The sequence below is a fragment of the Alternaria incomplexa genome (genome assembly GCF_024043165.1).
Source record: "Alternaria incomplexa strain BMP 0042 chromosome Unknown scaffold_19, whole genome shotgun sequence".
Taxonomy (NCBI): Eukaryota; Fungi; Ascomycota; class Dothideomycetes; order Pleosporales; family Pleosporaceae; genus Alternaria; species Alternaria incomplexa.
The window spans coordinates 149,032-166,991 of record NW_026249868.1 but is presented as its reverse complement, the minus strand read 5'-3'; the positions used below and the strand labels follow the sequence as shown (position 1 = coordinate 166,991).

Sequence of the window (17,960 nt, the reverse complement as noted above, 5' to 3'; positions counted from 1 at the left end):
TGTGCACATTGGCGCTTTCAGAATGCCGCAAGACCCGTTTAGGACCGGAATTCCCTCTGCAAGGAGCAATGATCTGAACTAGCTCCAGCATTATGCAGGAAGCGCACTTATCGCGACCGGTGTTTTGGCTGCGAATTCTAAAGAGATGGATGAACGGGGTTTCGTTGGAGGTGGTGGACCTTTGTATGGGGCCATGGTCGTCGAGCACGTTCTTCTCCACCTCTCCACGATTTCCCCAGGAGTTGCCCCAAAGTTTTTGAGTTGTGGATAGCTCTAAAATCGGCTTTGCAGAACTCGAGGCCCTCGCATATGTTGCTGTATGTGTTGAAGATGGTGTAGCAGCGCGATGATCTTTTAGGTCCCTTCTCCACCACCCTCTGGCCATTAATGTAGAAGATTTTCTACACCCACGGGGTTCCCGTCGCAGGGTCTCGGCACATCTGCGGCGGTCCACTAGTTTTGCGGAGGGAAGATGGAGGAGGCGCTGATCGATCAGGAGATTGGACCCTCGCATCTGTAGTCGTTTTGCCGCCGGCACGACAGATCCGAGTATGAGTCGCGCAAGACACTCGAGCTGTACAGCTGAGTCTAAGCGAGGAAGATGAGTAGGCCAGCGCTACGAGAGGCGGAGTGACGTGCTGCAGTTGTGTTGCAGGTTCGGGGTTCATGAGGGTGACGTGAGAGAGGAGCCGCTGAGGGGAAGGAGCAGCCCATCGCCAGTCGGCAAGCGCGCGCGCAGCACCTGGGCAACTGCAACGAGCAAAGTGCTCATCCCCCAAGCACAACCCAAGATATGCTCTCCATCGGCCCACACATATCCAGGACAGCGACAGGAAAACTTTGACGCGTTCGAATATGAACTGGACAGGTGGCTCGCTACAGCGCACCAAGAAAGCCAACACGGGCGTGGTCCAACAGCAGAAATCATACTTTGCCCGAGCGCGGACACAGCTTCAAAATGATACTAACTCTCCCGTCGCTCCATTTCGCCCTAGCTATTTGCAAGACGATGGAGACTCCTACCTTTTAGGCATAGCACCATCTGGCTCAGGCTCTCTGCGACACACGGGGCACGCAGCGAAACGTCGCAACGAGAGAACGCAGCCTGACCACACGCCAGGCAACTATCAGCCAACCGCAAAACGCCGTGAGACATCGCCCCATGGAGAACCACACCCAAACGATCGGCTTACTCATAAAGGTAGTAGTGACGGCTCGTCACTCACTTGCCCAAGTGACCGCAGATACTAATAGATAGATAGACTGGCGTGACGGAAAACGCAAGGCCTCCGAAGCCGATACGGAACTGCACTTACTCGAAGCGAATAGGAAGAGGCTCTTAACACAGAAAGACTGGGTCGGCATCGACCCATCGAAGCCGGTCAGTCTGCGGTTCCGCTCGAGCAGAGAGAAGAGCAAGATCGGCAAGCGCAGAAGAACGACAAGAGGACGCGGTGCAGCCCCAAGACGAAAGAACAAGGATGAATTCGGGAATGAAGTCCATGACTTTGCAGACGATTCCTTTGCCCAAGTCCATGGAGATAGTGGTCCACGCCAGCGTCTAGATGATGTTCGAATCCGGATTGGCACAGATGCAATGACAAACACTTACTCTACACAATTGGACCAATATGCGCAGTCGCATGCTTCGTCTGAATCCATGCTTTTCGACCAGGAAGGACCGCTTGCACAGCTACGCTCAGCGAAGCCACCTGCCGACCTTGAGCTTCTTGCAGCAACTAGTGCTTTCGAGCAAGCTGATGTTGCTTCCCGTGCGCCATCGACCGGTGAACAACCTCAGTACTATGGCCTTGCTCGGCGCAGTGTAGCTAGTCCTTCTCCAGACGCGTCTGAGCAAAAGAGCTTTACGGGTGACCAGTTTGAGCTGCAGTGTCAACCTGCGACGATGACTTTTCGTGAAAACAAGAGCTCTACGCATGACTTCCGACTCTCACACCATGCTTACGGGGAAGAGCGCGCATTTCGTCTCGCCTTCAGCGGCTCCAACTCTACTGCAGGTGCCCGTGGTCGCACTGCGTCGGATGGCAACCAGATCGGTGAGACAAAGCCTTTTGACGATCCAGACTCGGTAGGTGAGTCCAAGACGGGATATGTGCATCAGCACAATATTGATAGGGAACGATCAGTCGGTGTTGACGTTTCTGCTGCCAATACAATCGTCGATGAGGGCCCCTGGAAGACGTATCTCGCAATCTCCGATGGTTCAAGCCACTCCGACAAATCCATTCTATCCAGAAGCAGCGTCCCGCATGATTACCCCGCCAAGAGACATAATAACGAAGCTGCAATGGACTGGTCACAGCATGCCACTCAAGGTCAGGGCAACGAGAGTCGCATTAGCTCGTCCTCCGTTTCCGCCTCTTTGCCGTCTTTGAAGAGAGGTGTAAGAAAACCAATATCGGTGCATGCCTCCGACATGGCCCTCATTCGTCGGGACAGACCGGTCAACGCTGCTGTGCAAAGTCTGGACGAAGACGAGAAGAATTGGCAAGCGTTTGTTTTTCAGACCGACGATAACGATCAAGGAATGCATGATCATGCATGCAAGACATCCCCGCTGGTTCAAAAATATTCGGAGAATTCATCCTCAAGGTGTCTGCCACTATCTCGTGCCGTCAGCTCTGTCAGCCCTGCAACGTTCGAGTCTAGACCTCGAATTGCTTCTGGCACGGGCTATGACGCCTTGGAATCCAGAGCTTTAACGCCATCAACATTTCTCAACGACGGTCCATTGGGACTTGGTGAATTTGTTGAGGGAGTGAGCGGGAATAAGCAGGGCGAGAAGATGTCGGGTCGTAAAGTGTTCGACGGGCAATCCCATGCATCTCTGCAGAACCACGCTTCCTCAGACATCATCTCCTCAAGGGTCTTCAGTAGCACAAAAACGTCCCGCAACCTAGATGGACATGCCAGCGCCGTTGCACAGCATCCAACATGGTCGAACAGACGCATATTGTGCGGAAATTCGCAAGGGTCTTCCTCTGGCTGCGATATCCTGACGAGCGATGATGGGGCACTCCACCTCGTCGATCCTAACAAACGTTGACAAGGTACATGCTGGTTGGTCGTCTCAGTGCGGACGCGGGATGCCTGAGGCTGAAATTTGGTGGAAAGTTTCGGCTCTTCCTGTAACATGGATTCGCCATTTCATGCCTATCGATATCGCAACGTAGTACCGTGGTAGGCTAACAATCGGCGTGCGACCTAGTGCCATGAGCGAATCAAAATATTTTATGGGGCCTACATGTTCTCATTGGCGCAGAATGTGTACGATGGGCAGTTCATGCCGCAGTCCGGTAGCATGAGCTCAGCTCAGCTCATGGACACAATAAGATTCCGATCGTCCGCGCTGCTCAACATCCGGACAGCATCGGCAGCGCAAACATGGAGCAGCAGAGTGATGCAAAAGCTCAATGCAGAAAGCCATGTGAAGATAGCGATATGAATATGTGGAGGCATCACCCTTCGCACGGGGAATGGGTACAGGGCACTGAATGCATGGTATCTTGGCCAGAGATGCATGTCATCGTTGCAAATGTTTCGAGCAGGCTCAGAGCAGGCGGGGCTACGTGCAGCGCTATTTCGGGTGAGCCCTACGAGTTGTGACAACACAGTGCCGGCCATCCTTACTTAGCGAACGGCAACGACGACAACGGCGAGCCTACCGGATATGTGTCCGAAGGGCTACGAGAGGCCGCTGGTGCCCAAGGGCCGAATGCGGTGACACGACATCAGGGCATGAAAGGAATCAAGGCATGAAAGCGGCAGCTCAGAATACCTACTGCGCATCAAAGAAACGATTGGACAAAGCGCAACGATGGACTGTGATGCATCACACCGCCCCAAGTCACATGGACAGTACGAAAGTGGAAAGCCCGGCACGTTGGCATCGTGTGCGGTTGATGTGCGGGGGCGACCGTGGTTTGATTGGCAGCAGGGCGCCAGGGGCAGGAATCCTTCCTTCTCGAAGCTGTGGAAAGTTTGTGGAACAATCACGCGACTCGCAGTGGCAGGGCGATGCGGATACGAGCATTGGGCGCACCGCATTGTCGCGCCATTCTTTGTGAGGAGCGGGACGTGCTGGAATTGTGAAGCAGCCGAGTCGGCTGCAGCAAATTGAGGGGCCAGCAGAAGGTTGGAGGGCGTCGCCGGCGGATCCCTGACTCTGCGCCGGCCGTCAGAAGCCGGCTATGATGATGGAACCGTTGTGCCGGCTTCGCACTTGGGTTTCACTTGCCCGCGCGCCACGTGTGAGAGATGGGGAATTCCACCGCCACACATGGGGCGTTTGCACCGCGGATGCGACTGGCTGGCGGTTTGTTTCCAGCGACTGTGGGCGGAATGCAGTACACTCATTGCTTCGTGTGACTCGGACTCACCGTCTTGCTGTGCCAGGCCAGTCAGAGCTAGTATACCGCGCGCACACGATGTAGCAAACATGACGACGGCGACATAGTCGATACTACCAAGCGGGCCTGTACCCATCAAAGTTTTAACAGGCCAGCGTAACATACCGGTGAGTCAAAGTTGATCGACGACACACGAACCGAACAGCATCAGGGCCGCTGAGGTTGCTTCTTCGTGCGGCCATGCCATGCCCGCTCCGGAAGGCACGGCATCGTGACAATGGGCGATGGATCAGACTATGGAGCATGGCTCCCTGTGATGCAACTCGGTGGACAATGAACAAGAGCAGAACATGCACTGCCCTGTCATCGCATTGTGCCATGCTGCCGCGCTGGGTGCCTGTGGAATGCCGTGGCCGTGATGCTCAGGCGACGAACGGTGAGGCGCCATGATTGGCGGACCCCATAGTATAACCATGGGCTGCGTCATACAGGACACCGTTGCTCAGTGGGGCCTTAACCAGTGTCGCGGCTCTCGCAGTCGAGCGCTAGGCCAGGAGACAAACAGGGAAGTGCCCTCGGAGCCCGAATTGAGCGGAGGCGGATGGAAGCCCGAATGACTAGGAGTCAAGGGATAATCGTGTGCTTGTAAGATTTAGCTGAAAATTCGGTGAGCGCCTTGTCTGTTCCTGGCCCAAAGACGGCCGCCAAGCGCAGCCGTTGCCCATATACTACTACCTGTCTGCCCTACAGCCCACTCCTCTCGCACACTATCCAGCAACTATCCACACTACGCCCAATTGCAGACGCACAAGACCCTCACACCACCGACAATTCCACCACCTCACTCACGATACGCCGCCTCACCACACCCTTCTCCGCATTTCCTGCAGCGCCCACTCGCGCGCTGACTGATTTTCGCCCGCCCTGGTCTGCCGACGCGATTCGCTTGCAACCCCCACGACTGCTCCGGAGTACTCAGATCCCAAATTATCCATGCAGAGTGCATGCAAGTCAATTCTCCAGTAATCCCAGCTGACCTGCGTCTGCATCTTCGCGCAGCGCGCGCTTCCCAAGCCCGACTCGTCATAGCCCAAACGCATTCCGTCAGTCTCACGATGCGAAGCTGCTCCTAGCCTACGCTTTTCCACCAGGACCCAGCAGGCTGTTGATCCTGTCTGCTTTTATTACCCAGAGGCGCCCGCTCGCCGTTACGCTCCTTCTCCCTCACCACGACCCGCGCCATGAAGATTTACTAGCCCGCCCCGTCACATCCTCTTGCTTGTTCCACACCACCAACCATGTCGCTGCTGCACGACGCCATCTCGCGACCGCGCATGCCTTCGCCCTCGCCCAGCTTCGGACGCGCCATCACCATACCCGCCCGCTCCAGTCCCGCGCTGACGGCCTCGTACCTCAATGGCTCTCTCAATGGCTCCCTGCAGTCCACGCCCGAGGGCATGGTGCCCGTCTCGTCCTCGCTGCCGGCCATTCCCTCCTACACCCTGCCCGAGTCGCTCCTGCCTCCACCACCCGTCCAGTCGCCGCCCACGTCCTCACCGTCAGCCATGGCCGAGGCCCTAGGAAAGGGACCAGGTCTGATCCGCAGAGTGAGCCGCGGCGCGCAGGGCATTCCAGGTCGCTTCCGCCGAGGCAATGCGTCTGCGCAGCGCGACAAGAGCTCCGGCCCCGTCATCATGCGCCGCCGCAGCGACAGCAGGACTGCCGCCGACGCCGACACTGGCATCTCCGACTTCGACGCCTTTGAAGAGGAGGAAGCCGTAGAAGACCCCTTTGAGCCCATCCACGGCCTTGGCATCTCACACCCAACACCCAGCTTCAGCTCGATACCAGATGCCGCCGTCGTCGCCCCCGTACGCAACTCGCGCCTCGAGCAGGGCACCGTTTTGAGAAAGATTACCAAGAAGGAGAAGAAGGAGATCAACCTGCGGCTCGATCTGGAATCAGCCAAGGTGTTCTGGGATTCCTCGCGCCCCTCCAAAGCCTTCTACATCGACGATGTCAAGGAGATCCGCTCAGGTCCGGAAGCTAAGCACTACCGCGAAGAGTGCAACCTATCCGAGAACTGGGCCCCCTACTGGTTTACCATTGTCTACACCGACACAACACGCTCCAAGGGTCGGATACGAACGATGCACTTGATTGCGCCTGACGTTGGCATCTTCAACATGTGGACTCAGACGCTCGAGTCTGTGTCGCGCAACCGCATCGACCTGATGGCCGGCCTCTTGGGCTTTGCCGACAAGAGCGCGAAGCTCGTCTGGCAACGCGCAATGAAGAAGCGTGGCGAGGGCGACGAGACACTTGACTTCCCCAGCACCGTCGAGCTGTGCCGAAGTCTACACATCAACTGCACCGAAGCCACCCTTCGCGCCTACTTCCAGAAAGCCGATACCCTCGACGCTGGAAAACTAAACCAATCGCAATTCTTGTACTTTGTGCGCCGCCTCAAGGAGCGCAAAGACATCAAGGCGATCTACAAGACCTACACGTCTGGCTCAAAAATTGAGATGGACAAGTACACTTTCTTCGACTTTCTGCAGCGCGAGCAAGGCGTAGACGTGAACGCCGACCTCGAATACTGGACCAACACCTTTGAGAAGTTTGCGCGTGCAACAAGACCCAGAATGGCTGCTACTCCGACCGAGGGCGGAGAGGTCCCATTGCCATTGGCCATGAACTTCCCCGCTTTCCAGACGTACCTGACTTCGGCTGCCAACTCCATCCTCAAGCCAGCCGGCCAGCCACAGGAACTCAACCGACCATTGAACGAGTACTACATCTCCAGCTCACACAACACTTACCTGCTCGGCCGTCAAGTTGCAGGCGAATCAAGCACTGAGGCGTACATTACTGCGCTTCAGAAGGGCTGCCGATGCCTCGAGATCGACTGCTGGGATGGCGCCGACAACATTCCGGTCGTCATGCACGGCCGCACTCTGACCAAGAGCATCCTCTTCCAAGACACCATCAAGGTCATCAACAAGTACGCCTTCACAGAATCACCCTATCCAGTCATCCTCTCGCTTGAGGTGCACTGCTCTCCGGTCCAACAGTCTGCCATGGTCAAGATCATGATGCAGGAGTTTGGTGACAAATTGGTTCTCCAGCCACTGGACTTTGAGTCGCAGTCGCTACCCTCACCAGAAGAGCTGAAGCACCGCATTCTCATCAAGGTCAAGCGTGCTGCTGGCGATGAAATCGACACCAGGGCTCTCATGGGCGAGATCACCTCCCGAAGACAGCGCAGCTTCAGCTCTCCATGGTCGAGACCCGTGATACTGAACGACAACCTCATCCCGAACTCGCCTCTTCTTTCCAGCCCGCCTTCAATGAGCCCACCAGAGCGAGCAGCATCCTTCTGGGCAACACCCCGAACATCAAACAACACGCTACCCACTTCCGCAGCTGTGAGCTCAGCTGAAGACAGCGACAGCCCCAATGCAACCACTGCCGAGACTGCTGAGGTAGTAGATGATCGCCGTAAGCCGAAGAAGACCAAGACCAGCAACATCACGAAAGAGCTCGGCAATCTTGGTGTCTACACAAGAGGAGTCAAGTTCACCGACTTTGGCAGCATCGATGCAAACACCTTCAACCATGTCTTCTCCATCAACGAGCGCGCTTTCGAGAAGCTCACCAAGCCCGGAGCCCGGGAGAAGCACTTGCTTGAGGAGCATAACATGCGTTGCCTCATGCGCGTCTACCCTCACGCCTTCCGCATCAACTCGTCCAACTTTGATCCCCTCAAGTTCTGGCGTCGCGGCGTCCAGATGGCTGCGCTGAACTGGCAAACTTATGATCTCGGTCAACAGTTGAACGAGGCCATGTTTGCTGGTGGAGAAGACCGCACCGGCTACGTGCTGAAGCCAGCTGCTCTTCGTCTTGAGTCACAGACCCCAGTCATTGGTCACAGGAAGGCACCTAAGAAGGAAGTCAAGTTCACTGTGCAAATCATCTCTGCTCAACAGCTCCCGCGCCCCCGCGGTCTCGGACAGGAAGCCAATATCAACCCCTATGTTGAGTTTGAGATGTACTGTGCTGAAGACATGGGTGCGAATGCCACCGGTATCGGCGGACAGGACGCATCTGCTCGCAATGGCCACTCTGGCATCGGCAATCCCCTGCGCAAGCGAACACGCATCGTAGAGGGCAATGGTTACAACCCCGAGTTCGGCAACGAGATTGATATGACAGTTACGACCAGGTACCCCAGCCTTGTCTTCGTCCGCTGGACTGTCTGGAACTCGCTCGATGCCCGAACCACCAATCACGCCCCTCTTGCTACATTCACGGCCAAGCTCAACAGCATCCAGCAAGGCTACCGCCATCTCCCGCTTTACGACAGCAATGGCGAGCAATACCTGTTCTCCACTCTCTTCTGCAAGATCAAGAAGCAGGACATTGTCGACGCACCCGAGCCTGCCGCCAACGCTTCTTGCGGATCATCCATTGAGCCTGCCAGCCCGCTTCAAGAGCCCACCAACACCAAGGCAAGCCGCAGCTTCGTGAGGCGCTTGATCAGCCGTGCGCCCAGCGAGCGCAGGAAGCGCAAGGAAGAACAGCAACGCGCGGGTAGCGAGTCGCGCGAATCCGACCTAGACTCCATCAGTCGCTCAAGCACATTCGAGCGATAGCGTAGCATGACGCCACTGCTTGCAGCTGACGACGCGCCACGCGTCGATCCAGCTTGTATCATACATTTCATCCATACCGACCTCTACTCTGCTATCCTACGGCGTTCCGTTTCGGCATCTTCCATTGGTGCCTGGCGCCACGACAAGGGCCACGGCAAACAATCCCGACCCATCCTCAATCAAAATACCGCGCCCTGGCGCAACCGCATTGTGTTGGCAGGCCCGCTTCCGACGGCTATCAAAACTCCATCGAACCGCAACTTGGCCTCGGCACTCAAAAGTTATCGTTGATCATGTGTCCTCTTGGACACTGATCGCCTCGTCCCACTCTTCGCTTCTAGCATATACCCATTTCTACAACCAATACTTTGTTTTCACATCGGTCATCGGCGCAACACTCAACCATGGGGGACCAACAAGGATAGTTTGCCGGCGAGCAAACTTTGACCTTAGTTACTGCATCTTGGCGATATCCCATAGACTTGCTTCTTGAGCTTCATCGCTCGATCATTACCTGTACAAAGCTTCTACTGTTCTCTCTTATTTCCTTTGTTAGCAAACTCTTAACGACGCTACGACAACATCAAAACTGCTTTGCATAGCATTGTTTTCAATTGCCGAGCCTGCGGTGCGGGGTTTTCGCATGGACGGTCGGCTGTTGACTTTTCGGGTTGTTTTCTTTCTTTCGTCTCCTCCTTCCGATAGAGGACGATCAATTTCGCTTCGATGCAGGACATGGTTTGGTGCAATCTTTTTCTCTTCACTTCTATACGTGGGCCGGCCCGGTCTTGCATGCTAGTCTTGCAAGGAAGAGGGGGTGGGCATTGGCGCATGTTCACTCTTTGGCCCTTTGGCTTGTTGTGGGTAATGGGCATGGCATTGGCGTGGGATAAGGTTAATCATCAGGAAGATACCACTCAACAAACATTTAGAAATGATACCACACGGCTTCAGCGCCACGATTGCGCAGATTTGGAAGTCAAATTTCCACACAACCCTCCTTCTCGATGCTTCCATGCTCTGACCACCGTGAATGATGACAGAAAATATTTTTCCCGTCGCTCAGGAGACTGGCTGGACTGGAACTGGCGGAAAGGGGCGATGGGTTGGGAGCGGGCTGGCCTTGCAGCCCGATCGACGCAGCCGTTCACGATCTTCGTCTCGAGAGCACGAGCTACGCTCCCTCTCAACCACTTCCTCGGAGCCGCATAACGCCGCCGCAACGCATGCGCACTGCAGACATGGTAATTTGAACGATGGCATTTCCAGCTAACCTCTGCCTGCCACCACGGCCGTGGTTGACGTGGCTAGCTTCCGTCCTAACCTCGTGTTCTCTCCCAAGCTTGTAACCATCCGCACGCACACTACAGCTGCGCTTTACTATTGCAGTAGCTTCTTCGCGAAAATGAATGAATGACACTTCTGCCAACACACCCCACACTCACTCTCCACATGCAGCACTAAACACGTCTTACTCCGCACCCCGGCTTCACTACATCATGACAACACTATGCACTTGCATCTGCAACCAACAGTACCGTACCGTACCGCTCTAGCTAACGTGCGGAGAAAACCACAAGCTTAGCCACTTAATCCGTTGGCGTTGACAAAAAAGAAAAAGGAGCAAACAGTCCGTCGTAGATCTGGACTGTTGTGGCGCACGGGTAGGGTTGTGAAAGCAAAAAAAAGTGTAAACCTTGCGCACGCCCGCTTGCCCGTAAACTGTTTCGCTCGCTGGTTCGTAGGTTCCCAGTGACGGCGGACGGAAGTGTGGGTTCAAAGTTCCCCGCAGAGCACGGGAACGCAAAAGCCACTATCCGGTCTTGCGGGTGTTGCGGATGTGGTTTGGGCGCAGAGGCTGGACTGGGCCATGGATTTGAGTGGCAGAGGTAAGGCAGGAAGTGAGGCAAGTGAGGCAAAGTGGTGAGGTAAGGGGAACGAAGAGATTGGGTTTGGGCAGTGGGCCTTGCGCGAATGGATGGAGATGCGCGTTGGTGTTTACTGTACTGATGATGCGATGATGCCTCCGTACCGAAAGTATGGAAGGAACCGTTCGAGGCTGGCAGCTGCGAGTTGGCGGACACGCGAAAAAGCAAAATCCAAGGGCGGAACCAGAACGGCACGATCCGATCACCGCGGTAACGTTGCACAACCTCCATGGCGTATTCAACCAAGTTCAAGCTCAAGTATACGAAGACGAGTCAAAATTCAATAGTCTTGCTGCCTGCCTGCCTGCGGCTGTGCCTGTGTGACGCGAACTCTGGTCTTTTGCGGCTGTGCGTTCGCTCTCCTCTGCGCATTCGTCCACCTTCCTTCGTTTCGTTCCTTCCCGTTTCTGACCTATGGCCGTGGATTACTACGGAGCAGTGTGCAGCATGCAGATGGGCTTGGATCATGTACCGAGTCATGAGCCATGTGTATATATGTATAGTATGTTACACAGCATGCACGCAATGCGTAGTGTCCGAGCGCAACGCAGCGTTCCTTCGGCGTGAGGTGTTGCTAAGTCTCGCTGCACGTACGCACGCACGCAGGGCACGCATGTCGCGGGTAGGTAGGTAAGGGCACGTGTTGGTTAGGTAAGTAGCTAGGTAGAGTTTTGGTTTCCCGCTGCTGGCGCTCTGCTCGCAACCTCTCGGAGGACAGCTTGGGCTTGAGGCACACATTGGGCATCGGAGATGGTGGATGCGAAAGCATGCAGAACATATGCGAGACATTTACGATGTGGATGTCACTCCCTCAGTACGTGAATGGCTCGCCTGGCAAGAGCTATCACGAATGCGACTGTCGCTTGAGCGAGAAAATCTTGGAAAGGATTGCGGGGCCGAGCTTTCATGTACGTGTTCATGTACGACTGCCCTGCGAGGCGGGTGGATGCGGAGCTGAGAACTGCCATGCGTGATTTGTTCGAAAGTCTATTTGCTCGGATGGTGATCCGATGTGTTTTACATGTCACGAGTATGCTGTGTGATGGGTATGTAGCAGCGGGAAAGGCAGGTGGGTGTTGTGCCTTGCGTTTACGATGCTGTATGACCGTGGAGTAGGACCGATTGCACTATCTATTGCGGAGGTTGCAGCATGCACGAGGCTGAGAGTGGATGTTCGCTGCACCGAAAAAAGAAGATTCGAAAAGGTGAGGCATATCGGATTTGTGTCACCGTGATTTCTGATCGGTGAAGATGATGCTCCGATTCTCTCGTAAGCATTAAGCTGAGTTCTGAGTTCGCACGAGCCTCGGGGCGTTTGGTATGGGTACCTCGCTTCTGCGGGGCGTAACTGTTCTATGTAAGGACTCTGCGAAATTGGTAAACTCCGCAATTTGTGAGATAAGCGCGCTCGACTCGGTGGTAGGTGCTGGGTATCCACTCTGTTCCTTGACTGCGAGGCTTGCAGCGTGGTGTTTACCGCACGTGGCGCCGTACTCCGATCAAACGTCAAGCCATTGACTTGAGGCTGGAATGTCCTTCCCGCGGCTTTCGCATTCGCCGATCAACTTGTGCAGGCGCAAGCCGCGGTTACTCAAGATCTCTTCATCAAAGTCTTCACCAAGCAGGGTCCCACTGTGGATATGCGAACCAGGCGCTGAACAACGTGGTACTTCATGTGGGGGCTGCGCATGAACTGATAGCCCGTCAGATGTAAAATCTTCCGGTGGGCTGTTGATTCTGTGAATGAGGCGTCCTGCATGATGAAGGCGCAGGATGTCGTCGCCTGATGGGGTCGATGTAAGATCGTATATGCATGTGGAATTAAACATGAACCTCAATGGTGCCGTCTCTCGCTTCGCATTTTCGGGAATGTCGGATTGAAAGATGAGCGTTGTGCATAAGCTGCTGACTAGCAGGAGGCTTGCAGATGCGTGACATTATCATTGCGATAATGACGAGATGACCTACTTCGGATTATTTTGCAGTACAGGTGTAGGGATGTTCATGTCTCAACGGGCAATGTAGGTCAGAGAAGAGACTGCTTACTAACATATATCCAGGTAGCCGGTATATTTGGCCACCTCTTGAAGCCGCAAGTGCCGCGAGAAGGTGATCAATCAACATAGAGTGATTGATTCTGATGGCCCAAGTGTCGATCGACATTCTGAGTACGAAGCTCATTCGATAATGCTGATGCGGTTATCTATGACACGACTGTTCGAGCCGGCTGCATATGGCGTGGTTTTCAATGCGTCAGGTATCATTGGCGCGGTACAGTCGATCATGTTGCTTCACTCCTGTTCCTTCAGCCCGCCGTAATATCGAATAGTCTGGGGCCTTATCCTTCAGCGAAGCGACGGAGTAAGCTGCGCGTGGACCAAAACGTGTACACGTAGCCTCGCGGCATCATACGGAGAAGTTTCATGCCTCAGCCAAGCCGTAACATGCGCTGTTTACGTATTTTGGGTCGCACGCCATTGTCACTAGATATTGTGAATTTGCGATACACATGGACCGACGTACCTCGCGATGCTCTCTGAGCCCATGCAGCCAAAGTCATGAAGTAGTGGCTTGCAGCTTGGAGGCAACGCCACCCCTGCTAAAACCATATCGCAGGCTGGCTGATACAGTGTGCGCATGCGGCTTGGAGGCAATGCCAGTGGTAGAAACGCATGCAAGTCGTGCCGCAAGACTGCACCCCGCATGAGGTAAAGAAGCGGTGATCGATCATTCGGCCAGTCCCGTGCGGCACGTTGTTGCCTTGTCTCCTGGAACCAACGAGCCTACCCGTGTGGATACTGCGGCTGCCGCCACTTCCAATGAGTGGGTGTGGGGCACTCGGATGCTCTCCGGCGATAGTGCTCGGCGGGTTGGCATCGTACTGCGTCGGCAGTACGCAGCATCGATGTAAAGAGACTGAATATATCGTCATGTATCAGTACATTGACGTTGTACCGTCACACAGACGTGGGGGTGGAAATGCTCGCTTCGTAGGAAAGGTGTCATCAGGGGTGGCCAGAATTCGTGTCGCATTTCCAAGTTGCTGGATACACACTATGATATCTTAGCAAGTAGGGAGTATGCAAGACGAGTTGTACTTCTACTTCGATTTTTTGTAGAATGCGACACGAACTGTAGTCGCACCTCGGGCTTTGTCGGAGTTGGCTAACGTCGTCGATGGTGTTCAATCGCTCTTGTGAATTATTCTGCAAGCCGTGAAGACCTGTCTTTTCGAGTTGTATAGAGTATTCGGGTAACGTGAGCCGAGCACCCTTACTCGGCCATTGTGAAAGCCACACTTGGGGTGACTGGTAAGACCTCTGAGTTGGCGGATGGGGGAAGGCCATGATAGAATCTCGTAACTTACTGCCACATTTGACGTCATACAAGCGAATGAATGCGATAAATGTGAGTGATGTCTTCTGCAGCACGAGAAACCGGTCAAAGCCGTGAACCATTACTACAGACATGGTCGAGCAGCAATCACGGACTCCTCAGCTCGCACTGTATCGAACCTCGCAAGTAAGAAGTCCAAAGATGGCGTGCATGAGGGGCGTATGGTTTCGACACAACCGTACAAAAGACGTTGGCACTAGAATAAAGGGTCCATTAATGCGGCTCTGCTGCAGGTCATTTCACTGACGATCTAAAGCCGTTGTGAAACCTAGCAGAGCGCCACTGCCACAGAGGCGGGTCCTGAACTGACGAGGTATATAGAATGGCGGTATTGGGCGGACAAAGGAGAAAGAAAAGAGACTCGACCGGAGCTATGGTGTTTGATGGCGGAGTGAGGGTCTTGTGAAGGAAAGAGCGATGCCTCAGGTAAGAAACGCGCTAAGCCTTGTGCTCCGACATTCCGACCCCGCTGAATTGCTGCAACCTTGAGACACAATCTTTCGCCGCCACCACCACTTGCGCGCGCAAACACGCCAAGCGCTACCACACAACCTCCCGCTGGAAATGGTGTGAGCAGTCGACCTGTTCATACTCTACCCACAACACCTCCGGCCGCAACTGCCCCCGACCCTCTGATCCCGACCCCACAAATTTCGAATAAAGCAGGAGCCTTGGACGCGAACCTTCATCATGGAGGGTGCCTTTACGCACATGGGCAACCACCTGGTGTCCGACTCGGCTGCCACCATCAACGCCGGTGACGTAGACGAGGGCATTCTCGACGGCGATCTTGCACGCGGTGGTCTTTCGCGTAGGCGACGCGCAGATGACGACGAAGAGTACGATGAAGACGACCTGGAGAGCATGGCCAGCATGCCAGTCGGCGGACGCAACGGCCAGTCTGCTATGCGAGCGGAAGACGCCGAGGTGGAGCTACCAGCACACGCTTGTAGGTAATGATGGTTTGGGAGGGAATGCGAGGCATACTAATGTCCCGACTAGGCGCATACTGTGGTATTCACAACGCTGGCAGCGTTGTTAAGTGTCTCGCCTGCAGCAAGTGGTTCTGCAGCGCCCGTGGCAACTCGTCCTCCTCGCATATCATCAACCATCTTGTCCGCGCCCGTCACAAGGAAGTCCAGCTCCACCCCGCCTCCTCGCTCGGCGACACGACGCTCGAATGCTACAACTGCGGTACCAAGAACGTCTTCCTCCTCGGTTTCATCCCCGCCAAATCAGACACCGTCGTCGTCCTCCTATGTCGCCAGCCATGCGCCTCCATGCCTTCGCAAAAGGACATGAACTGGGACGTGTCGCGTTGGCAGCCGCTCATCGAGGACCGCTCCTTCCTCCCTTGGCTCGTACCTGCCCCGAGCGATCAGGAGCAACTCCGCGCCCGCCACCTCAGCCCCCAGACGATCGCGAAACTCGAAGAGCTATGGAAGGACAACGCGAATGCTACAATTGCCGATCTTGAGAAGGGTGCTGGTCAAGAGGAGGTTATTGCCAAGGTCCTGCTACGCTACGATGACGCCTTCCAATACCAGAACGTCTTTGGTCCCCTAGTCAAGATCGAGGCCGACTATGATCGCAAGCTGAAGGAGTCGCAGTCGCAGGACAACCTTGTCGTTCGCTGGGACATGGCCCTGAACAACAAGCACACGGCCAGCTTCATCCTCCCCAAGCTCGAGCTGGGCGACGTCAAGCTCGCAGTCGGCGACGAGATGCGCTTGCGCTATACAGGAGAACTCCGTCCACACTGGGAAGGCGTTGGATATGTCATCAAGATCCCAAACAACCAGTCCGATGAGGTGACGATTGAGCTGCGCACCAAGGGCGACCACAAGTCCGTCCCTACCGAGTGCACCCACAACTTCAGCGCCGACTACGTCTGGAAGGCCACTTCATTTGACCGCATGCAACATGCCATGAAGACCTTTGCCATCGACGAGATGAGTGTTTCAGGCTACATCTTCCATCGTCTTCTCGGCCACGAGGTTGCTTCCGCGCCCATGAAGATCCAGATTCCTCGCAAGTTCAGCGTTCCAGGTCTTCCTGAATTGAACGCCAGTCAAATCAACGCTGTCAAGAGTGTTCTTCAAAAGCCACTCAGCTTGATCCAAGGTCCTCCTGGTACTGGAAAGACTGTCACCTCAGCCACCATCATCTACCATCTCTGCAAAATCAGCGGTAGCCAGGTCCTGGTTTGCGCACCTTCCAACGTCGCTGTTGACCAGCTGTGCGAACGTATTCATCTTACTGGGCTGAAGACTGTCCGTGTCACCGCTAAGTCTAGGGAGGATGTCGAATCTCCTGTCGGCTTCCTCTCCCTCCACGAGCAAGTCCGCATGAACGACACCAACGTCGAGCTCAACAAGTTGAACCAGTTGAAGAGCGATGTCGGTGAACTGTCAAGCCAAGATGAGAAGAAGTTCAAGCAGCTTACCCGAGCAGCGGAGCGCGAGATTCTGAACGCAGCCGATGTCATCTGCTGCACTTGCGTCGGTGCTGGTGATCCTCGTCTCTCCAAGATGAAGTTCCGCACCGTCCTCATCGACGAGTCGACACAGTCAGCCGAGCCAGAGTGCATGATTCCCTTGGTACTAGGATGTAAGCAGGTCGTGCTTGTTGGTGATCACCAGCAACTTGGACCTGTCATCATGAACAAGAAGGCCGCAACAGCTGGTCTCAACCAGTCTCTCTTCGAGCGTCTCGTCATTCTGGGATGCTCTCCTATTCGCCTTCAGGTTCAGTACCGTATGCATCCTTGTCTGTCCGAGTTCCCTTCGAACATGTTCTACGAGGGTTCTCTTCAGAACGGTGTCACCATGCAGGAGCGCATCCGTCGCGATGTCGACTTTCCCTGGCCCGTTGTCGACAGCCCCATGATGTTCTGGTCCAACCTCGGTGCCGAAGAAATCTCAGCCTCTGGAACATCCTACCTCAACCGTACCGAGGCTCAGAACGTCGAAAAGATTGTCACCCGCTTCTTCAAGGCGGGTGTACAACCTGGCGATATCGGTATCATCACTCCATACGAAGGTCAACGTAGTTATGTTGTCAGCTCCATGCAGGCAACCGGCAGCTTTAAGAAGGAAAACTACAAGGAAGTCGAAGTTGCCTCCGTCGACGCTTTCCAGGGTCGTGAGAAGGACTTCATCATCTTATCTTGTGTCCGTTCCAACGACCACCAGGGTATTGGTTTCTTGAGCGATCCTCGTCGTCTCAACGTCGCCTTGACCCGAGCCAAGTACGGTCTCGTCATTCTGGGTAACCCCAAGGTCCTGTCGAAGCATCCGCTATGGCACTACCTTCTTCTGCACTTTAAGGAGCGCAACTGCCTTGTTGAGGGTCCTTTGACCAACTTGCAGGTTTCGCTTCTGCAGTTCAGCCGCCCGAAGCAGACTTACCGTGGTCCCCAGCGCTACCAGATGGCCTACCAGCACGCCAATGCTATGACTTCCGGTCGACAGGCTGGCTTCAACGGCAACAAGCCCCGCCAGGAGTACAACGACAACGGCTCAATTGTCGGCTACATCCCAGATGACGTCTCTTCGGTCCACTCTTCTGCTCTTGGTGGTGTCGGTGTCCCCTCCAACTACCCTCCCATG

The 17,960-nt window shown here is 54.9% G+C and overlaps 2 protein-coding genes across 2 annotated transcripts; both read left to right on the top strand.

Annotated features, from left to right (window-relative positions):
- Nucleotides 1-1,162: 1,162 nt before the first annotated feature.
- J4E90_010078 (uncharacterized protein) lies at nt 1,163-3,780 on the top strand (the record flags this gene model as incomplete). The annotated part of the gene is made up of 3 exons (XM_051439594.1): nt 1,163-1,207; nt 1,259-2,514; nt 3,636-3,780. 3 exons carry the CDS (start codon nt 1,163-1,165, stop codon nt 3,778-3,780), a joined length of 1,446 nt encoding a protein of 481 aa, XP_051286503.1.
- A 1,888-nt stretch (nt 3,781-5,668) lies between these two features.
- J4E90_010077 (uncharacterized protein) lies at nt 5,669-9,025 on the top strand (the record flags this gene model as incomplete). The annotated part of the gene is made up of 1 exon (XM_051439593.1): nt 5,669-9,025. One exon carries the CDS (start codon nt 5,669-5,671, stop codon nt 9,023-9,025), a length of 3,357 nt encoding a protein of 1,118 aa, XP_051286502.1.
- Nucleotides 9,026-17,960: the final 8,935 nt, after the last annotated feature.